Source organism: Hetaerina americana, unplaced genomic scaffold (genome assembly GCF_022747635.1).
Source record: "Hetaerina americana unplaced genomic scaffold, ioHetAmer1.1.p SCAF_5, whole genome shotgun sequence".
Taxonomy (NCBI): Eukaryota; Metazoa; Arthropoda; class Insecta; order Odonata; family Calopterygidae; genus Hetaerina; species Hetaerina americana.
The window spans coordinates 55807926-55832712 of record NW_027287095.1 but is presented as its reverse complement, the minus strand read 5'-3'; the positions used below and the strand labels follow the sequence as shown (position 1 = coordinate 55832712).

At 36.2% G+C, this 24787-nt stretch overlaps 1 protein-coding gene across 1 annotated transcript; it reads right to left on the bottom strand.

The window, feature by feature from the left end:
• Window positions 1-2: 2 nt before the first annotated feature.
• On the bottom strand, window positions 3-24757 carry LOC139694194 (MMS19 nucleotide excision repair protein homolog). Its single transcript, XM_071592629.1, has 20 exons — window positions 24670-24757; window positions 24283-24521; window positions 24065-24209; window positions 23678-23865; window positions 21646-21807; window positions 19086-19302; window positions 13243-13355; window positions 13046-13166; window positions 12395-12632; window positions 9905-9996; window positions 9590-9764; window positions 9020-9274; window positions 8595-8736; window positions 4841-5027; window positions 4258-4427; window positions 3604-3716; window positions 1428-1581; window positions 1116-1334; window positions 598-678; window positions 3-290 (listed from the first exon to the last, which is right to left on the bottom strand). The coding sequence occupies exons 1-20, from the start codon at window positions 24755-24757 to the stop codon at window positions 186-188; spliced, it is 3204 nt and encodes a 1067-aa protein (XP_071448730.1). The 3' UTR covers window positions 3-185.
• Window positions 24758-24787: the final 30 nt, after the last annotated feature.

The window sequence follows — 24787 nt, the reverse complement described above, 5'->3', positions numbered from 1 at the left end:
AGTGGAAAAGATCATGTTTCCAGTAATGCAAAACTTTTAAAGAAGATAGAAATTGAGTGACCTTAATGGTTGTTAGACTCCTGATAATAATTACGGCCATTTTCAACTTACCATTTATTTCTAACAGTTCCTTTATGAAACAATTACAAGCATTTTAAAATTTGACAATTAAAATTAAAAATCAACTATCCTGGAGCTCCAACTAAAAACCACTGACAACGAGCTTTAACAGCATCTCGACGTACAAGTCTCTTTGGGTCATCTAAACAGGGAGCCAACCCTTGGATCACCTGAAATACAAAGTATGAATACACTGTTAAAAAAGAACCTGTAACTGTAATGGACAATTCAGATCAAACGGGAGAATTTTCGGTCATCATAGCTTCCAATTAATTTGGTCTCTAAATCACTTCCCATGGATCTATTGATAAACACTGGGGTTAGAAGAACAACCTTGTACTGTAATTTTATTTCAAAAATCTCTTTTAAACTCTTTGACTCATTAATACTAAGAATACTGTGAGGGAAAAGACATAATAAAGATGAAAAATCCACTGAAAAAATTTCTTATCATAAGTATTGAACATAAGTACTTACAGTATACTTATATGGCAGCAGAAGTATTATTGGATACTTGGTGAAGTGGTAGAGGCACATTAAAGCCTTCTGCCTGACAACCTAGAAGATATTATTTCCACTTATGAGTACGAACTGGCACCATTTCTACTTGATCTAATTCACTAACCCACAAAATTTGGTTCAAATTAATTTCCCATACATTACCAATTTTAATAACTTATCTACTTCCCATTAACCGGCTGGGCTAACCATATTTCAACTAAATAGTACTGTTAAGTTTTTTTGCTCATTTCAGGGTGATCACTTGAATCAAATTTAATGAGCCTAACACACTATGCACCAAGAAATATGTTGAGGCCACTATTGTATCTGACCAGTCAACAAAGAAAATGAATTCCCCAAATACTTAGAAACTCAGTCCCTTATTTTTAAAAAATTATATTAACTTTAATTCCTGCAGGTTCCAAATGCAAGGCCTTTTCAAGAATTGAGTCTCTGATTAGGGGACTTTACCTTATATAGATATGCAAACTTACCATGTGCTTTGATGAGCGGGCAATGTTTAAGAGTTTTGGAATGAAAGTTTGCAGGTGCTCTGACAGTGTTGTGTTTAGTGACATTAAAAGATCATTTAAAGTATCTAACGTTGAGAGGAGTAATAGTTTTTCCTCTTGGCTCTCATGGGCACTAACAGCTTCAATAATGTCATTGCTAGGTGATGGTTGCTTAAGGGACTCTACTAATAATGGGATTATCTGTAAAACAATTATAGGTATATAATGCATTAAACAATCATAAATACAAATAATAAATAAGGCATCAAACAAGCATAAAAAAATGTGACTTACATCTGGCAAATCATCAAGAAGTAGTGTCCTAGGAACTCCACTCATTAGATGAGCAAGTGCGAGAAGAAAGTTTCCTTTTGTGCTTAAAGAGGCCTTCTGATATGACTCCACCAACTTTGGTAGAGTAAGGTAAAATCGTTGTCGGAAAAGTATCCTAGAAATCAACAATGTCTGTATTTCAATATTATTACACTTCAAAAATGTAGAGATAACCAATCATGTAATTTAAAAAATGAAATACAAATTAACCTCTTGTTACAATTAGGTCATAGTGATGAGTTCCTTATAAATAAGAAAGGCTGGATAGTACGAGGGTCATCCGGAAAGTAGTACCCGTTCGTGAAATAAAGACACAAAAGTAAATATTAACAAACATAAAAAATTTTATTTGAAAGAGGATACTTTAAACTACTTCTCAACATAATCTCCAAGCAAATTAAGGCATTTGTCATAACGTGTGACAAGTTTCTGTATTCCTGCTGCATAGTCCTTCGCCGCCAGCTCATTGAGATACAGGGTCACTCATCTGTAAGCTTGCGAGGGACCCATCTTGCACAAATTTTTGCATAATGCAGATGGTGTTTAACAATTTCATGAACAATTGTTCGAGAAACATTGGGAAAATGCTCACAGATGTCATCAATTGTGACGCGCCGATCGTTCCTCACGAATTCGTCAACTGAGCTCACCAGTTGGTCTGTAATGACAGACGGTCTCTCCGAACGCTCATCGTCGTGTGTGTTCCCCCTCCCCATGTTGAAGTTGCGACACCACCGCCGAACAGACGACTCGTCCATTACATTGTCTCCATACACCTCCTTTAATTGGCGATGAATATCACATGGGCGAACGTTTCTTGCATTGAGGAATTTAATCACTGCCCTCACTTCACAACTGGCGGCGTTCTCAATTTTTTTAAACATTGTAAACAATCACAGAAACAACACAGGCAATGCTAGCGTCACGCAACTTGGCTCAGAGAAGGCAGACAAGCCACTGAAGCTATCTGACCTCGTCCAGCGGCTACTCGCGTCGTCAGCACTTCATGCGGCACGAACGGGTACTACCTTCCAGATGACCCTCGTAGATGCTCTTATACCACAATATCCCCTATGTTTCTGGTATTGAGTTTGTAGCAAGCAAAACAAAATTTTCCTGGTACCATGACATGAATGCTTGACGGAGAAGAAAAACTTCACCCTTTCTTATTATTTTGATATCTTCTACATTATCCCTTGACATCAATACATTTGGGCATTTTATCAAATGAATTATAAAACTAGTCTTAATTCATTTATTCATAAGATATATTTCTAGAAATGTTTGAAAAACTATACTTCTGATTAACTAGACTACTCCTAAAAATGCTGCCTTGCAAACAAAAGAAAAAAATGCTGCACGGAGAAAATCTAACAGCGACGTTTAAGCTGGAAACCATTAAGTTTGCTAAAGAAATATGAGGCAGCTAGAAAAATTAACATTGGAAATTCAAGTTTATGGGAATGTAGGAAAGAAGCATGAGTCCATTTATAGGCATAATGTATAATACAAACCTGTATAATAAGATGTTTACTACTACTTCAGAGAATAAATGCGCAATGAGGCTCAGATGGTGGTTCAGGATAAAAAAGCTTATATGAGCGAGTTATTTTAGAGAGATTGAAAGAAAATTTAGTGTCCACACGTAGCATTTTGATAAACCACGTAGTTTCAAGCTTAATTTGGTGGAAACGATTCACAATGTGGAAAACCACTTTGCATTCCACATATCCTTCTCTATTTCATAATTTATGTTTTGACTTAAAAGATCTTCACGTGAATGGTACAAAAGAAATTTTATCGTCCAAGGTATACATAGGGGATGTGGTAGTCCAGGGGTAGAGCATTGGACTACAGACTGGAGGGTCTGGGTTCGATACTCTTGGGCACCCTAAGCTCCAATTTAAGCTGCGTGACTTTTCAGGTGTTGGTTTGCGTGGTGATTAATTTAAGTTTTCATTGGCCTAAAAATTGGTTGATTTATGGGGAGTGTGTTGGGTGATACAAATTTTGAAGTATTAGGTAGAAAAAAATTGCTACTAGTAGGACTCAAATTCTGGAATATCTGTTACTGACAACAATTAGGCATGGATAATGAAAAATGTAAGTAAATATTAATAAAATTTTTAAAATATACCTGATATGTGCATGGCAGTCTAAATTCAGGTACCCTTCAGACTGATTTATAATTTCTTGAAAACCAACAGCTGCTTCCATGCCAATTTTTTCTTTTCCCAAAATTCCAATGAGCTAAAAATCCAAAAACCATGAAATTATGTAATATTGCACTAAAATTTTTACAGTCATTAATATGGAACCCACATCTAGTCACCTATGGCTATAAATTAGCACATTTAATTTGATAATAAAAAAGTTGATGCATATTACAAAAGTAATAATTTATTACAAGTACATAAAGAAAGAGGGTATTGGTGCAAAAAATTATTACTGAAATGATTTTTTTCCCCACGAGCCAGATTAAAACTCTTTAGACACAAGGAGCATCGTTTACACAAATTAATGTACCACATGTTTTTATAAAATTAATTTAATGACTTTCTTTCAAAGAAAGTGGCAAAATCCAGGTCCATTATTTTTTAATCTGGCATATATTATTTTTTTGCATAAATAGGGCAAAATTCAAGGAGACAAGCTAGATGAAGGCTTGTATGCACTGGTAAATAAGATGCTCTTGGTGATCTATATTTTTTTTGTAAATTTTCATTATAATATTAATAAAATAGTCATGATTCATAATCTGCAAGTTTCTTATCTTTGAAATAGAACATACCCTTTCAATCCATATATCAGCATCTTCATGACCTCTCAACAGCAGTGCCTTAGTAACCCAAACATGAAGCTTGACAGAGCTAATTCTTTGCCAATCTGGAATTATGACATCCTCTAACACTGGAGTCACAGCAGCCTTTAGATCTGCCAAAATTTTAGTCAGATGCATTTCTGCAAAGAATTAACTTTTTCAAATGTATGTTTACACTTAGTTTAAAGTACATATATCCAACTTTGAAATTATAAAATTTTTTGTACTACAAAAATAATATTATAAATGTAAATTCACACAAAAAAGATTATGAAAGAGTGAAAGTTCACTAGACGGATAATTTTAATTTCCAAGTTTACTATGCACATGTAAATTCATCTTTATTTGTGTAAGAGCCAATAAAACACTGGAAAAATGTAATCTTTTAGGAAAATTATGAATTTTCAACTTAGAACCATATTCGCCATGAGATTAAACAGGTAGTAATTGTTAATAGTGGCAGTATAAGATTTTAAAGGTATATATTATGAACTAAAAAAACAAGGTTATACAGAGCAAAATATCTCAAAGATATTGTAATTTTGTCTCTTACCTTCTGGTAATTTGTTTATTAGACATCCCAATAATCTGGAAGACGACACTCTAGTAGGTGGATGCACATTAAATATTGCCAAAGAAATCAGCTGCTCAAAAAATTCCATGATTCCAATATTTGATAGAGCATCATAAACTTCATGTTCTCTTCTCAATGAACCTATTAAGGCCTCCAGAAGAATTACCTGAATAAAAAGAGTGAAACATTACCAAATATCTAATGATAATTTTACCTTATGAGCAAAAGGTATGGATAAACGAGTGTGAAAGTAATCAGAGAGGAATAAAATGTTGATAACATAATAAAATAATCCCAGTGATACAACATAAAAAAATGCATTATTTTGATTATAACAGCATTACATTTTATTTGCGACCCTTATGAGGCTTTGAAAAAAATATGATTCAATTCAAAGAAGATGTAATCAATTTTCATATCTCTAGCCAATAGTAGTAGAGAAACATTCATTTTGAGAGTACCTACTACATACTCAAGTTTTGCAACCTTTTAAATTGCTAAACAAAATTTAATTACATACCACTTACCACTAAAATGAGACTTTAGAAACATATATTGTATTTGATGGCATACAAGAAACACCTTTTTTCTACAGTTAGTATGACTCAAAAATCACCTGCATCTTAGCAAGAAATAATGAGCTCTATGGCCTCTCAATTAAAGAAGAAAGGGGAAGAAAACTCCAATGGCCGTAAGAATTAGTTGCCAATCTCTCGTCAGACCAATTGTTGTGTTGGTGTGACGGGAATCACGTCAGGGACCAACCACAACCTCTCGACCAGAATACCCTCTGTGGTGGTTTACGGGAAATTAATCCGCGTCAGGGACCAACACACAGCCACACGCACACTATCCTGACTGAAATCCTTCACGAGGCTGTGAGACCCTGTTAAAGAATTTCAGATGGAGATGGAATCCTTCACGAGGCTGTAAAGTAGACCCCGTTAAAGATTCCAGGATATTCTCAAGCACACACTCTGTGACTGGCACAGACCAATCACACACACAAGCACTCAAGAAACGCACACACACTCAAAAGGGCCCAACTTCTGGGAGAATCTGGACACAGGTAAAGAGCAACTAGGAAATGCGTCGAACACGCGTGTTTCGGCCACAAAGTGGCCCTCTTCAGCGAACCGAAGGGAAAACACCTCCAACACAAGGTTGAAAGTAAACAACCGGAGACAAACGTCATATTTATATAGAGACTGTGGGAGTTGGGGGGACCAATCGAAATAGGTGGAAGATGGAAAGGGGAGGGGTACTTTAAACGTATTGGTGAAGAGGAAGGAGGGGGGGGGGAGGAAAAACAGATACCAAGGGACTGAGTGGAACGGGAAGGAGTAATTATTGAAGGAGAAGGGGGGGGGGAGGGGGGGCTTGGGCAAAAGTGAAAGGTATCCGAGTAACGGATTATGAAGGGGAATTGGGGGGGGGGGGGTTTAAACATATAAATATGTTTCAAAACTAGAGAAGTCATTTCAAAAGGGAATACAGTGGGGAGAATGGAATCGGCCCTTTATCGTTATTGACAACCACATTTCTAAATTTGTGTATGAAAATGCTTTCGTATGCGTCTAAAAGGTGGTTGGGGGTCTGTTTGATCAACTTCAATTCCTTTTCTGATGTTTTATGGTTTTCCTTGAGTAAGTGTAGGGCAATGCTCGATTTATCTGATCTGTTGTATCTGTAATGGGCCATATGTTCTTTGAATCTAGTGTTAATATTCCTCCGCGTCTGGCCGATGTAAGTTGAATCGCAGGAGGAGCAGTTTATTTTGTAAATGCCGGACTTGTTTGAGGCGTCGATTTTGTCCTTAGTGTTGCCTAATAGATGTTTTAGTTTGTTGTTGCTGCTAAATGATATATTAGTGTCAACGGTTTTAAAAATCTTTCCTAGCCCTTTTGTTAACTGTGGGTGGAACGGCAGTTTGATATACCGCGGGGTTTTATGTTGTGTGAGGGTGGTTGTGTTTTGAACTAGTTTTTTATGTTTGTGCTTTTTCACTAGATTGTCAATTATTGACTCTTTAAAGCCATTTTTAAAAGCTATAAGTTTGATGTTTTTTAATTCTTTGTAATAGTTGTTTCTATTTAATGGAATATTTACTAATCTGTGTACAAGGGCATGGAAGGTGCCCAGTTTGTGACTGTTGTGTGTGAAGGAATCATGATGTATGTAATTGTTGGTGTGTGTTGGTTTGCGATACACGTCGTATGATATTTTAGTATTTCTTGTTAATAGCAGATCAAGGAATGGAAGTTGGTTATTCTTTTCTAATTCGTATGTGAATTTAACCGAGGGGAATAAACTGTTTAAGTCGTTAATAAACTGATCTATGTTATATGTAGTGGTGTCGAAAATTGCAAAGATATCATCCACATATCTAGGGGGCTCGGGAAAACCAATTTGTTAAACTCACAAACCAGCCACTTGGATATGAGATATGTGGGAGAATCTATGCCTGAAACAATGGGTCTCATGGGGAGACCAACTTTGTGGACTTTAGGTAAGCAATATAATCTAGGTAAAATTGGATTTGACACTGAAAGTCTGAAAGAAAGTGAAACCCAAAGCCGTACACTTAAGGGCACTTATAGGTGGAATATAGAAGGGGGTGGGAAAGTTATTGTTTGGCGGGAAGCCAGAGGCCCGTGACCCGTCACTCAAACAAATGAAAATTAAAATAAATAGTTCTACCAATTACTCCCTTGATCAGGTATTTGCACACCAAATTGACCTTAAATAACGATAAAGGGCCGATTCCATTCTCCCCACTGTATTCCCTTTTGAAATGACTTCTCTAGTTTTGAAACATATTTCCGTTGGACTATGGTCCAACGGAAATATGTTTAAACCCCCCCCCCCCCCCCCCAATTCCCCTTCATAATCCGTTACTCGGATACCTTTCACTTTTGCCCAAGCCCCCCCCTCCCCCCCCCCCTTCTCCTTCAATAATTACTCCTTCCCGTTCCACTCAGTCCCTTGGTATCTGTTTTTCCTCCCCCCCCCCTCCTTCCTCTTCACCAATACGTTTAAAGTACCCCTCCCCTTTCCATCTTCCACCTATTTCGATTGGTCCCCCCAACTCCCACAGTCTCTATATAAATATGACGTTTGTCTCCGTTTGTTTACTTTCAACCTTGTGTTGGAGGTGTTTTCCCTTCGGTTCGCTGAAGAGGGCCACTTTGTGGCCGAAACACGCGTGTTCGACGCATTTCCTAGTTGCTCTTTACCTGTGTCCAGATTCTCCCAGAAGTTGGGCCCTTTTGAGTGTGTGTGCGTTTCTTGAGTGCTTGTGTGTGTGATTGGTCTGTGCCAGTCACAGAGTGTGTGCTTGAGAATATCCTGGAATCTTTAACGGGGTCTACTTTACAGCCTCGTGAAGGATTCCATCTCCATCTGAAATTCTTTAACAGGGTCTCACAGCCTCGTGAAGGATTTCAGTCAGGATAGTGTGCGTGTGGCTGTGTGTTGGTCCCTGACGCGGATTAATTTCCCGTAAACCACCACAGAGGGTATTCTGGTCGAGAGGTTGTGGTTGGTCCCTGACGTGATTCCCGTCACACCAACACAACAATTGGTCTGACGAGAGATTGGCAACTAATTCTTACGGCCATTGGAGTTTTCTTCCCCTTCCTTCTTCACCTGCATCTTATATTTGACGGTTTGAACTCCATTGAAATGAGAGTATATATTATAAGCCATCAAATATGGTAGTTTAAGAACTCACAGTTTGTGTTTGCTGCCACGGAGATGATTCATCTAATGGTTTGAAATCCATTGGGAGGTCAGCACATTCCAAACACCTCTGGTTTGAAACACTCCAGTGAAAAAATAATGGCAGAAGCCTTAATATCAAACTTGACTGGACACTAAAAATGTAAAAAAATTTCTTAAGTACATTATGGCACCAAAAGAATATATCTAGGTACTTTTATTTGAAAGGATGTTTCATTTGACATGCACTTTATTTGATTTATCAAACCATTAAGTATATTATAATAAATTGAAGCTTTTAATAAATTACAGTATTAAAAATTTGTCAATTACCCATGACTAATAGCACTAACCATGCATAAATCACAATTTAACATTAAATTTTGAAAATAATTCATTGCATATTCATATTTACTTGAAATGCATTGATGACTATACCTTGATGACAATGATCGCACAATTAAACTAACAACTGTAGCTACTTCGTTTAACAAGCTACAGTCTTCAAATATCTGCCCAACTTTTTCTGTTGGTTGTCCTATTGCATCATTCACAGAAACCACACCTTGTAACCACCACTTAATTAAAATTTCAGGTGCACTAACTTCATCATTAAGGTATTCACACAGCCAATCTTGATTAGTTTCAGATAATTCAATGGCTCTTTTCAGACTAAAAATTCCAACATGAGACCTGAAGGAAAAAAATGAGATGCAACCTATTAACGGCATAGACCATTTTGCAGAACTATAATACCTATTGGCTATATAACATAAGGAAAAAAAAACAATCTGGAAATTAGAATTTGGAGTTCATCTATCAGATCAATAAACAAGAAAATAGCACACAAGACAGGTGATCTTGGATTAAAATTTTTAGTACAGTGTGACTGAACTACCTATATGAGTTTGTAATTAATTCATATTCTGACAATATGACCAACTTGAGGACAGTATTAATTTTTTCTTAGCCAAGCTAAATTTACATAATTTCAATTGGCTTACTTACTTTATTACCCCATTGGTAGACATATTTATCACAGCAGAGATTACTTTTGGGATAATATATGAAGAAAATGGCTCCCCAGAACAGCAAGCAAGTTCACACATTGACGACAACCTCCTTTTTAACAAAGTCAGATATTTAGAAACATCTTCAGGACTCATGTCACACAGTTCATCATCTGAAAGATAAAATACTTTTTTTTGTAATTCACAAATTCACTTAACAATTAGTACAGACTTAGGAGTAGAAAAAGTATCAAGCATAAAATGATTATAGGCATTAAATCAGCTTCAAAGAGAATTAATCAAATTGTATTACCTTCTTCAGGAATTAAATTCTTAACGATTAGTTCCATAACTTCCTTCGGGTAACATTTTGCTTGAGCTTTCAAGCACTCCATGCAAGAATTTCTAAAATAAAATTTTTTAGAATTTATCAAAATTACATTTATCTAGACTGGACTGGATTTATGCATATTAGGATATTTGAAACAACCTTCTGAAAAACCTTAAAATAACAATAACATTGTAATTTTCAACTACTTACTATAATATACACTAAATCAACACCAAGATAAAGATTTTATCCTCATCAATTGTCTCAAAATGCAGCATGAGTTTGGTTGATTAAGCAATACTGGAATGCAATTATATCCATCATAAAAAATGTGGGCAACATCATGAAGTGATTGATCCACCTTCAGAATATGGCATCATTATCAATAGAGCTACTTATGTTTACATCAAATCAATTCTCACAGTAACAATTAATTTTGGTCAATTCAAGTTTTCCCTGCCCAATTTCTATGCTGAGCTACTTAACAAATATTACAACACAGTCAAATTTTTAAGCACTAAAAATTATTCAAAAGACTCAAGGGAGAAGCAGTGGCAATTATTTTAACAGAGACATCCGTTAATGTGCATCGAAATGCAGAAAATTTCAGAATTTAAAACTCTTTCCCCTTTACTGGGACTCAAACCCAGATCCCTTGATTTCCATAAATTTATTTCTGGAGGTATTTCTGTAAAATAACACCTTGATCCTTTAAAGGCACTGGATTTTCACAGTACTAGAAGACACCCTGGTAGCTTATTTGTTTAAGGTATTTGGTTAGAAATAGAGACATCCAAGAAAAAGACTTGGTCAAGGTAAATGATTTTGATGCTGTGAAATTCCTGCATTACTAAAATTTCTCAAAAATTAACAGTTGATCAAAATTTCATTCAAATAATAAAATATTCCATTCAAAATATTCAAATTTATGTGAATGATGGTTAATGGTCCCTTAAATAAGGCTTCTCCTTTGATACACATATACCAGACATCTTGAATGGATATTTACAATTTGGTACCCAGTAGTTCATTATAAAAATTCTCATTAATATAATTTAAAGGAAAAATACCGCCTAGAGAATTGTGATCTTCCTAAGTAGTTATCTGCAGCTTATTAGTCCATATATGTACACATAGAGAGGACAATGCACAAGTCAAGCAACGAAACATCAACCAGTATGGAACCCCGGACCCAGTGGAAGACCTGAGAAAACGTCATCAAGCAAATACTCCGGGAAAGCACCAGATCTTACTTTACCCACTGAGTTATTTATACTTGGTTGACTGGTCTGCATGATCTTAACCACAAGCTTTCTATAAGCCTAATTTATGCAATATCCTCCAAAGAGGTGCCACTAAGGGAGACCATTCTAATGTTTTGGCTGCAGGGTAGACTATGAAATTGACCACACACAATGCAAAAGTCATTATCCCTGTCTCATTTATGAACTCATTCATCTGGGAAATCTTTTTTCACTTGACAACTCTGATAAATAATTTGGAATAATTAAAATTTGTCAGCAATTAAAGGCACACAAGATCAGTGAGACAGAAGACACTATATGGGAATACATTTGTCAAATCCCCAATTAGTAGCGGGGGTTGGCATGGACTGATTTGGCATTTATATAAACTCAACTTTCATCAAATCTGCACATGTAAAATCTAGCACCGAATGCATAACAGCATACTAACATAAAAAATTACTAAAATGGAATCAATTCAAATCTTCATGTACACCTATATGCAAAACTTGGAATGCATGCAGCCTTATGCCAATTGAAATGGCTGCTTGAGATCAGATTGTTGTATGTATGACTATGAAGGATCTCCAGTCAATCTCATTACATATTTTTTGAAGTACAAATATTTATCTATATATGACATAATTTAACTAAACAGTACTAAAATTAAAGCCTTCAAAGTTAAGTAAATAAAGCATGAGTTTTCATAAAACAAATTTTCCACCTATCTAGGTTGTATACCTTTTTATCACAAGGTATTTTATTTCAAAAAACTAAAATAAGAACAATTCTGATTTCAAAAAAATAAAAATGACAAAATTTAAAATTGCAGATTATTATGCATAGCAACAAAAGGTATAACATAAGTAATATAATATTTGATTGAAAAATTTGTTGGCCAAAATTGTTGTTCATCAAAATATGGCATCAAATTATAGGTTTTGAATAATATATGGCAAAAATAATAAAACATCATTTTCCATTAAAAAATGATATAATACTTTACAAGAGAATTCCAAAGAAACTGCGGGAGATGCCGCAACAGTAACTTTTAACGGAGTCATCCGCTAATGTGCATTGCTTTACAAGTGAGTAAATGGAATGTTATAATGATATTTAACCAAACTAACTCACATGATAAAAGGGGATCAGGATTTTATAAGGTAAACCATGTAATGAAAAAGTTTTTAAATGATAACAGAATAGATTCATAACAATAACCACATGCCTTATTTGCACAGTATCCACTTCTTCTAAAGTCTGGCAGATTAGCTGATACACATTCTCTTGGGATGGAGGGGATGCTTGAGCTGGTAGGGAAGCTGTTGATGAATATTTTAGGAGAGGTACAGTTAGAGTAAGGCCTCGCCAACCCTCCATTCCTAATCGGCCGTTTTCCGCAAACCTATCATTAGCTGCAGCCAGATAAAGCCCAGGCAGGCATTGTGACCAGTCTGGTAAAGCCTCTGCAGGAGAAGAGAGTTTTCATTCATTTGAGATTCAGATAAGATTATAACATGACATTGGTGGTGATAAAGTTATCTGAAGTTACCAAAGAATCCTGTAATCTCAAAATTTTAACTTGCAGTCTACAGGTATGAATGCTTGTTTAGTAAATACATTTGTATTATCAGTATCAGCTAAATTGGAAAGGCAGAGGTAAGCACCATATTTTTTTATGAATTTGAGATACTGATCGAGAAACAACAAAAACAATAAACTGCCAATATAAAATCTATGAAATTTGGATGCAGTTTCTATTCTGTCACATTAACTATGTACTCTATGTCATATGACTATTTCTTCAAAGAGATGTTCACAAATTTCCATTTTTATAATTTACAGGAAGAAGGTTTAATTAATGTACATAGTTACTGACCTGTTATGTCCACCCTGACTTCATCGCAAACTTGAAGGAAATTTGATATTGTTAGAAGAACATTCGAAAGTATGATTGTGCTGGGTTTCTTCAAACATTGTTCAATTAATTCAGGCAGCACCTAAAAAAGGAAGAGTCTATTTTTGACAAGTTCTATCATTCATACATGGGAAAAAATTATCTACCAATATTCTTACTCTGGTGATGATGAAATGGCAGGCAAATGATGATGCTCCTGCAGTAGCCAATAGCATTTTTGCAGCAGATACAAATAATGTTGAATCCACTTCACTCAAGAAACTCTGAGAGGCTGCAAGAAAGAAAATATTTCTTTATTTTCTATGTATGTTTAAACAGCCTACAGCATTCAACAAGTAGTAAGGCTTAGGCAGGACTACTAATGAGTCATTTACAAAGGATAGCAAAGATGAATGTTCTGGGACAGTGTAATATTCTCTTTTTCACAAAATGGGACTTCGACAGTCATATTTTATGATGTCAATAATTAGGCCCCACACTCTGATATAAAAGCCTAATTTTACACCCATATTCAGTATATAGGCACACATAATGAATGTTAGGAAATAAACACAGTAGAAACTCATAACTATAAAGCTGGACAAAAAGAAAAATTCCAGCTCGGATAATTTTTTCAGATTTTTAGATAGGTTACTGTATGATTTCGTTAGTTAAGACAGAAATATAACATTCTTCAAGCCAAAATATTTAAAAAAATATTCGGCAGCCTTAATGTACTGAATACACCCATGTGACATCGCATGAAATACTATTTTCAAGTGAGTGACATTGACCAATTCAAATTACATAAAACAACATTAATGCTCATCCATCTCATAATGCCATTGGAAATTATTTTGGAAATACAAACAACAAAAGCCTGGGAGCCTACACACGAGCTCTGCAGGTTTAAATAAGCTTATGAAGATATTTAACTGTTTATGGGGCAATGGAATTTTTTTTACAGGAAGTGGAGGTAAAAACTAGTGCCTTTTCATACTCTTTATTTATCATTAGGTGGTTATATACCATAACAGATGTTGTCAAAACAAGAGTACCTGAATACATATTAGGTGAGCACTAAGTCACTAGTGCCAGCCCCAAGAAATTAATTAACAAAGAGTAAAATGGGCATATACGTTTGACTGTCAGGGTGTCCATATGTGACTGCCTAATTTTCCGACAGGCAAAATAGTTAGAGGATTCAAAGGAGAGAGGGAGATACTGCAAAAGTAACTTTAACAAAGCCATTTGCTAATTTGCTTTGGCAGCAATTTCAAAGGGTAAAAATCATTCACCTTGACCATGCTTCAAACCTAGATCCCTAATGAATAGCCGAGTGCTTTAGCCAGTTACGATACTGAGGTGTACTCTAACAATCTTACATTTTAGGGGCTTTCAAGGAACAAGATGCTATGATGAAATACCATACATACAATGTCAAAGGTACAAGGTCTGTTCAAAACACTCCCAAACTTTTTGAAAAGCGCACCTTCAGTTGGTTACTTTTAATCCAATTGGAGGCGTTGTGTCCGTGGAAACTTCCCAAATAACCGCCTTCAACCATTTTGATGATATCTTGTTTTGTTGATTAGTTATAACAGTTTATATGAAGAGTTATTTGTGGAGTGCGGCGAAAAATCGTATCCATAGAAATGAGCTCTTTGAAGGAGCAGCATTGTTCTGTGAAATTCTGCAAATCCTTTACAGAAATTGAGTTGTTGACCAGGGCTTATGGTGAGCATGCCATCAAATGTACCTTGCGTTATGAGTGGCTTACTCAGTTCAAAAATGGGCAATTAGTGGAAGACAACGAACATTCTGGAGGACCATCAACGTTTGATCATAACTTGTGCTGTTTAGAGTGACTCAAAAATTTGGTCTCAGCAAAAAATGGAGTTAACTTGTGAACACAATTGTGCGATGATTTTTTAAGACTTTCAACGTGGATTATCAAGACAGGAGTGCATCAATCAACTTAATTCCAATTTTGGCGACAAAGCCCCATCCTTTGCCACTGTGAAACGATGGTATAACAAATTCGATCATGGCCACCGTACACTCAGCAACGAAAGTCGTGAAGGTGGTCCAAAATCAGTTATTGTGCCAAACATTGATGCTGGGCAAGAACTAGTAAAGGAAGATCGTCATCTGACTTATCCTGAGACTGAGTCATCCTTGGGGATTAGTATGACGAGCATCAATAAGATATTGCACGAACATTGAGCTGTGAAGAAAATTTGTTCACATTGGATCCCGTATAATTTGACAAAAGCTCAACAAGATGCTCATGTCAATTGGTGCAAAGAAATGCTCAACAAATACAATTGCTGTGTATAAAAAGCTGTATAGTACGAGGGTCATCCGGAAAGTAGTACCCGTTCGTGCCGCATGAAGTGCTGACGACGCGAGTAGCCGCTGGACGAGGTCAGATAGCTTCAGTGGCTTGTCTGCCTTCTCTGAGCCAAGTTGCGTGACGCTAGCATTGCCTGTGTTGTTTCTGTGATTGTTTACAATGTTTAAAAAAATTGAGAACGCCGCCAGTTGTGAAGTGAGGGCAGTGATTAAATTCCTCAATGCAAGAAACGTTCGCCCATGTGATATTCATCGCCAATTAAAGGAGGTGTATGGAGACAATGTAATGGACGAGTCGTCTGTTCGGCGGTGGTGTCGCAACTTCAACATGGGGAGGGGGAACACACACGACGATGAGCGTTCGGGGAGACCGTCTGTCATTACAGACCAACTGGTGAGCTCAGTTGACGAATTCGTGAGGAACGATCGGCGCGTCACAATTGATGACATCTGTGAGCATTTTCCCAATGTTTCTCGAACAATTGTTCATGAAATTGTTAAACACCATCTGCATTATGCAAAAATTTGTGCAAGATGGGTCCCTCGCGTATCTCAATGAGCTGGCGGCGAAGGACTATGCAGCAGGAATACAGAAACTTGTCACACGTTATGACAAATTCCTTAATTTGCTTGGAGATTACGTTGAGAAGTAGTTTAAAGTATCCTCTTTCAAATAAAATTTTTTATGTTTGTTAATATTTACTTTTGTGTCGTTATTTCACGAACGGGTACTACTTTCCGGATGACCCTCGTATAACATCTACACAGGTGACGAATCTTGGATCCATGCGCATGCACCCGAAACAAAACAGCAATCCATTGTACGGGTCTTCCTAGACGAGCCAAATCTGGCAAAAGTGATTCCTGCACAAAGCACATCGAAGCAAATGATACCCTGTTTCTTCAGAATAACTAGACATGTGGCAACTGTACCGTTACAGCAATATTGAACCGTGGATTCTGAATGGTACTCCAGCATTTGTTTGCCAGAAGTGCTTGGTGAAATACAGAAAAAGAAATGGCAATGAATGATCATTCTTCATCATGACAATGATATGATGAAGAATAATCATTTGTTCTTCATCATCGTCCGTAGAAGCTCTCACTGATCAGCAGCAACAGCTACCTATTTGACTGCCAAAATGTCAAATTGATGGATCATTCTCTGTACAGCCCTAATTTAGCACCAAATGACTTTATTTATTCCCGTTTATCATGAAAAAATTGCATGGCCAACGTATTTCAACACCCGAAGAAGCCATTGATACATTCTAAAACCATGTTTTGGAGGTACTTCAATCAAAGTGGAAAAATAGTACCAAAAATTGGTTCAAGCGCATGCAAAAGTGTATTGATTATCATGAAGAATACTTCAAAAAACAATAGAGACATTTTCAACAATAAATTACTGTCTTTTCACTATTAGGCTTAAAATATAAATAGCAACTCTTGTAAAACAGTTGAAGAGTCATGGGTTTCTGGTTATGACCTAGAAACAAAAGTGCAATCTTCACAATGGATTGGTGAAACATTTCACACCCAAAAAAAGCTCGACAAGTTCATCTGAATATCAAGGCGATGTTGACTATTTTTTTATGCAATATATTTTTTTGTGTATCACGAATACCTACCATAAGGCCAGGGGGTCAACTCATAGTACTACCTGGGGGTTAAGAAATGCCTAAGAGAGAGAGGCAGGCGAAAACAGCCTGAACTTTAGAGGAGTAGTGGGTGGTCTTTTCACTACGACAACGTGCCAGCTCTTTCATCTCTCAGAGGTCATGAGTTTTTAGTTAAAAACAAGACCGCTGTGCTTGCCCACCCACCCTATTCACCAGACATGGTCGAATGTGAATTTTTCCTGTTCCCCAAACTAAAAACCCCACACAAAGGATAAAGATTTGCCACCATTCCATAGTTAGGGAAAAATTTTATGGAAGAGCTTATAAGCATTCCAGGACTGTTTCAAAATGTGGAAACACTGTTGGGATAAGTGTATACATTGAGGAGGAGACTACTTTGAAGGGGACCTTGACCGATAATTTGTTAGTGGAGTATTTTTTTGTAGTAAAGCTCAGGAAAATTTTTAACAGACCTCGTATTTGTAGTAGTAGTAGTATTTAGGGGAGGCGATCAACAGCTGAGGTCATTTGCGCCATAGGGGATGGACAGGAAAGGATGAGTGGTGCAGAGACACCCGGCGTCGGCATTGGCTCTTTACAAAAGGCACCTAGGGGTCCACAGCTTAACGTCCCATCCGACGGAAGGCGTACTCACTCAAAGTGCCCTCCACAAAGTACCTCAAGTAGGAATCGAGATACCACAGAAAAATATTCATAAACACCGCCGGGATTTGAACCCTGGCCCTCTAGGTGGGAAGCCAGTACGTTAACCCCTGCACCATCTTGATCCCCTCGTATTCGTAGTCGTGTGCTTTGCACATAAGTCCATGAGGCTAAAGGCAATGTTTAAACGCAAAGGGGTTAACCTCATAGAAAAATTCAAAGCACTATGGGAGATACCGCAACAATAACCTTGACAAAGTCATCCACTAATATGCAACAATTTTAAAGGGTAAAATCATTCACCTTGACTGTCTCATTAGTCTCTCACACTGAAAATTTTGATACGCTTGTAGTCTTGACTATTTCATGGACTTTGATTGGTAGATCACTCAAAACCATACCATGATTTAGTCCATCATTTTGGAGGAAGCCACTTTCACTGGATGCCCCAAACGATGTTCAACATCTGTTGAAGAACAACCACGTTTAAACTGATTTACCCAGTTCGAAACAGCAAACACAGAAGCAGATGTACGTTGAACTTTGTCCAATTTGGCTTTTATCTCTTTCGGTGAAAAGCCTTTTAAATAGACGTGTTAAATCACTGCACCAAACTACATTTTTTCCATTTATCTAATTTTGATCAAATGTGACCAAAGGATTGTGGTCTCAACTCACTATAAAAATGGAACAACGTGATGGATATCGCTGTAATTTAATAGCTGTCTAGTGAGAGATAATGCTTACTAAAAGCAAACCTTTTCCAAAACCAGCACCATCTCTTGGATTTACTAAGGACTTATTCAAGAGCCCACATATTCACTTCTGTTATAATGATCCCATAGTGTAATTTTTGACATAAAAATACATAATAGGAAAATTCGAGTAACAGGGATGCACAGAATGAGACAAAATCTTAAATTCCTGAAAATTTCAAGATAAAACCTCTTGTTTTCAAAGAGCAATTAGCAGATGATATTGTGTCATTATGTGGCTGGTCAAATGGGGATAAGAGGTCTTCTTAAGATACAATATCCTGGTGAATAAGGTCAACATAAAACGTTTTCAGATTCTTGAGACTTTTCATTTCAGTGTAGATCAATTCAAATATTTACACAAAAAAGTTAACAAAATTCTACGCATTTGATCAAAGACCACTTAGTTTCAAATTACCATCTACGTATTTCGAAAGAAGCAGAATCAAAATTAATATCTTACTCTATTATGAATACAGGGATAACATATAATATATAACCAATGTTTATTTATGCCTTCTTGTAAATTTTCCATGCTATTTTAATGACAGTGGCCTTGGTACTTTTCATTCATGACTGTTATGATTAATGCTAGGCCAGTCTTTTACAAAAAGTTTTGATACTCACCACCAATTGTTTGGGTGAGAAGCTCAGTGAACAGTTTAGACTGGTCTTTATCCACTGCATCCGATGAAAGTTTACGTGTAAGTGCTCTTAAAACAAAAATAGCTGCATCCTGGACATCTTTATCTGTTCCAGGTAATATTTCTCTCAAAAGACTATTCCATAAATATTTTAAATGGATTTCCATATCTTTCACTGAAAATTTACAGCATGCCTCTTCCTGCAAATAGTATTCAACAAAATTAAACAGGTGTCTTAAGGGTGATAAAATTCTAATTGATGATACCAATTTTATCGTAAAAATGAATATTGGACACAAATTATTGCTTAAAAAGTCCCCATAAATTTAGTGATATGCAAAGCAAGAGCTTGTTGGACTTTAAATTTTGTTCAGAGTAGTACTGTATCTCAATAAGGCAGTAGCCTCATTTCTTGTCCAGTAATGTTATTTGGCATTAGGCTTTTAAAGCTACAAAATAATATTAGGATATTTTGAATAACTCATTTCCAAAATTCGATTTTTATGATTCAATTTAAATTCTTTTTATGGAGTAATTATTATTTAAATATTATTAGAGTCTAATAGATGCACACACAGCTTTCCTCAGTAGGTCTTGTTTAGTAGTAGTAGCAGTTAGGGAAGACCAAAAGCTGAGGTTCTTTGGTAATGATAGGATATTCACGGAATGTGGGAATGGCAGAAAGAAACCCAATGTTGGCATTAGCCTACTCTTTGTGAAAGATATTACAGTATGCTAGCAGGATTCTGAAAAAAAGTTCTGTCGTTACTGGGATTCTAACCTGGACCCTCAAGGTGAGAAGCCAATACATTAGCCAAACAAACCAATACTCAAACTTGTGATTATTTCCACTACAGCTGTATTATTGACTTGCCAAAAAAAGACTGCACAAGACAACGAATTAGGTAGACAAAAGCCACAAATTTGTGTCCATATTCTGGCACCCATATTTTTACCAGGATTCAGTCTTGATGAATACCAATGGAGGACCATGGTAATTAACCAGAGGGTTGGCTTGGTTGGTTAGGATATATCTCATCTTGTACTGAAATTCAACATTAAAGGAGGGCTAGTTTCCCTCCTCTTGTTTTTCCTATGGTTTCCCAAAGATCTAGTCCTTAAAAAATCATTTTGAGTTTGACCTGAACAGAGGATGACCAACATCACCAGGAATTCAATTCTGGTCAGTAGGCAAACATTCTACGTGCTAAGCTACCATGCCTATGATGAGAGCAGCAGACTGTCCATCGTGTGGATATATAAACAGGTGCAAACACTGTCAAGAATCCTAAAAATAAACTATTTCTCTAACTATAGCATGCATCATGAGTGTCCACAGGCCTATGAAAACATATACACCTTTTGAAATAACCAATTAAGGAGATTTATACGAGGGTATGGCACATATTCTGATTATTAGAACTGAGCATACAACCAACCATATATATTACCAGTTCTGATGTGAAGCACACCCACATCCTCTCCTCTGCAGCTAACCCTGAAGCAATGGAGTGACATGCTCAGTACACCAGCCGCTAGTTGCACCATTATAGGATTCTTTTTTTTTATTCCAGTTGACAACATGTCAAGAATGCAGGTTTAATGGAAGATTTTGTCGCTATATTTTTAATTTTCTTTCAGGTTACAAAGTTGGACCACACTTGAATACCACAAGTATATTGTCAGTAATAGGTTCTTTGGTGCTGGTATGAAATACCACAGTATGACAATCCATTATAAAGAAACATGCAACATAAAAATATCCATTATAAAGAAACTTGCTATGCCATTTAAGGCACAAGTTGACCTTAAAAGACCCCACCATATATATTGAAATATTTTGTTCAAAAGTTGAAATTCACCATTATTAACAGAAGAATGACACATGTATAGGTCTAGGTTAAAGTAATAATGATTTAAAAAGAAAAGGTATGCATTATGAATTGAAGTAGGCCCATGAATACCCCAAACCTCAATGGATTTATGGGTTCAAAGATTTTATGTGGCTCATTGTACTTCATATAAAGCCACAGTTTTGTTCCAGCCCACAAAATACAAATCTTGATTCATTCAGGCTTTGACCGATGGTGCATGGATATGGCGGGTCACACAAAAAAGAGAAAAATTCGTACTTTCTCACCAAACTTATGATTTTTAGCATGTGAATCCTAATGTCCTTCAAATTCATACAAATAAACACCACTCTAATTCATTTGCTTCCTGATAGGAAGGTCTGGGTGAGAGATTCCCAGTGACTTTGGATACCCTCATCATCACCCAAGCTACTGAGAAATTGTGAGTTTCAGTTCTTCTGAGCGAATTTTATACTCAAATGATTGGGCTCAACATCAGGTGAGCTCTACCCTCACCTATCAAACCAATCTTTCAATGATTGCTGAGGTGTTTTCATTTGATATATTGCAAAGATTATATTTTGGAAATGGCAACAAATATCATGGAAGAATCATGATATGCACATTGTTTAAATTCAAGTACATCACACCATAAAGTTAATTTTAGTATTCAAAAAGGCGTGAACTTACCAAAACATGAAGAGCATCCAACTTAGCCACACGGACACTTGAGCCCAGTTTTTCCATTAAAATAGGTATACAGAATTCTGCAAATGAGGGTGTTGCTACCAAACAGTGAGATAATGAATTAGCAAGTTCTTCTCTGCTGACTGCATTTGGATCATTAGCTGGCTGAAAATTTAAAAAAATTCAAGTTATAAATTTCAATATGATAATGAAATAAAATATTAAAATTTGAAGAAAGTAATGTACAAAACACAATGAAATGTTGGAGATGGAATTTTGGGCCAAATGCATTAATCTCTAAAATCAATTTGCAAGGGGTAGTTTTCATACTTCGACAAACAATTTATACTTAATGAACAAAATGCATAGTTAAGTACTTTCATATTTTATACAATTTAATTGCATACAGAATTATATGAAAAAATAATTATTCAGTAGTTCAATCAAATGCAAGTTCAGATCATGGACTAGCAAACATTTAATGTTAATTGTTATAGGCTTTCAATCAAAATTGGTGTTGGGATTAATGTTAATTGATCATATAATAAGCGTTGTGAAGAAGTAAATTGGAGTATTTTGGCATTATCCTTGTTCCTCCTTAAGTTGTGCAAAGGTTCTTAACTATCAATTTGAAAGTGAATCGGGGAAAATTCTAGTAAATCAATCATAATTATACCAATCCATTGACTGAAATTATGGTTGCATTCCTCCACGTTTTTCAGGTCTTAACTACATAAGATGATATTGGGTAGTAGTAGCAGGGAAGGCTAACCACAGCTGAGTTCATTCGTACCATTTAGGCATTTTGTATAGGCGAGTCATTTGGTGGATGTAGGATGTTAAGGGAGTGGGATGGGGGGATAAACCCAGCATAGCCTACTCTTTAACAAAAGATGCCAAGGGTTCCACAATTTAAATTCCTTTCCAATGGACAGCATATCCACTAGCAGTACTCTCCATAGGACACCCAGGTATGGATTGGAATAATGTGTCTGAAAACATTTTCAACCACCAAGAATTGGGCCTGGGAAGCTAGCACACGCTACGCCCCAGCAAAGCAACATTGTAAACAATACCAATACCAATAAAAGCAAATTTACATTACTTGACCCCATATACTTCAGAAACTACAAATTCTAGAGACGAAAGGTTGACTACATCAGAAAGTTTGTGAAATAGTATCAATTGTAAAAAGTCCAAAACTAATGCGTTGGCAAAGCATCCTGGTTTGAGTGAGTATATTTGAGAAAAATTTCCTTCTAGCACTACTTGATTCCTGAGGCTGGATGAATTATTTTGAGTGTATGAGCAATTTTTGCACACCAACAAGTTATCTTTTCTAACAAAAAATCATTACAAAAACTGTAACAAGCTCTCTGCTATAGGTTCATCATGAGGGTAACGAACAGGTTTAATTCTAGTTTGTGTAACCAATGAGGTGAATAGCATGTATCAATGCTTTTCCAACCAATGTAGGTCATGTGTTAGCTCTTGATGGGTGGAATGGGAAGGAATGGACATTCTTCGAACGTAACAACTGTTAGGTCATAATTTTTAAACTGGTAATGCACATTTATTGTCTCTCTTGCTCCAACAAAGGGTTTGACATGATTATTTATTAAGTAACTATGAAGGCATTTCATTCCTGATTTCAGTGGGAACAGACAAGCCACATGTTGGGTCTATTTTAAACAGATGGCGGGACTTAACTTACTATGCAGAGTGGCATACAAATCAAATCATTCAGGTTGGTTTGGTCTCGTTCTTTTCCAAAGCTAAAAATTATTTCCATGTAATATCAAAACGATATTAAATCATAAAAGTCAGAATGAGGTACCTTCAACATTTTAACATATTATTCAGCGACCAGCAGACATGTTCTCTGTCATAATGCTGGGGCTCAATTAAAAATTTTTGATAATGGAAGTTCGCTGATTATTTTACAGCAAACTGTGAACTTAAAATTAAGAATATTCATGAAGACCAGTGACACAACTTATAAAAAGCAGAGAAAAGTTAATCAATTCAGACTTACAGGGGAAAAGTCAACAGGAAAATAGCATGAAATCACATCAAACATCTCTTCAGTTAAATGGCCCAGAGGAAATACTTCTACAATACTTGGCAGTACACCGAAAAGAAATAGGAGATTCCTAGGGTCACGTTCACCATCAATAAACTGAATAACTCCAGCAACAAGATCAGGCCCCATTTTCTTCAGATCTGTAAAAAGTGTGAAAATAAGGTATATTTTAATTCATATTTGCCATACTCATCCACTAGGGACTTATGACAAATTAAATTATTTTTAGAAAACGGCAATCGTGAAAATGCGCGTCAATATAATTATAAATTTATACCATGAAAGAAAATTATATTAGTATAGCTTTAGAAAAGACTACATTCGTATAGTTTCACTTACCCTCCCCTTTGGTAACAATTAAACAATTCAGTATGCTGTAAATTACCCGTCGCTCAGCCTGGAGCTGTGACTGACAACTTATCTCACGAAACATTGTAGTCATAATAAGTATAGGGGCTTCACTTGGTAAATGTTTCATCGCCACCTAAGGAAAGATATTCCGTAACGATAATAAATAACTTAAAATACATTGACAGCTATATATTCAAGACACTAACAATTGCCAATATCCCCTTAAGCACTGCCGGGATAACACTATGATGATCCTTCAACCGATCACAGAAAAAATTTGAAATGTAATGCAATTCATCTTCCTGAAGAAAGTCTGAAGGAATATTTTGTAGAACACATGTTAGCACTTGAGTTCCACCTTCACGCAACTGGGGGTCTTTGTCCGTCAACGCAAACCCGAGTTTTTCAATCAGATCCACAAAGAGCAGATTTCTCCGCTGAATATCTACAAGAAGAAAGATTTTATCATTCTGGTGACTTGGTCACGTCGTTCTAGCAAATCGTGTTTTGAGAAATATAGACTTTTCCCACACTGAAAAAATGCTAATCCTTAAATAACATAAGTGTGATATTAACAACACATTTCTTCTTACCAGAAGCAACACCATGACAACATGTAATTAAGTTATTTTGTTCTTTAACGACTTCTCGTAGTTTATCATCTAATGATGGTGCCGCCATTTCTGTTTTCATTGCTCTACTTTGGTGCCC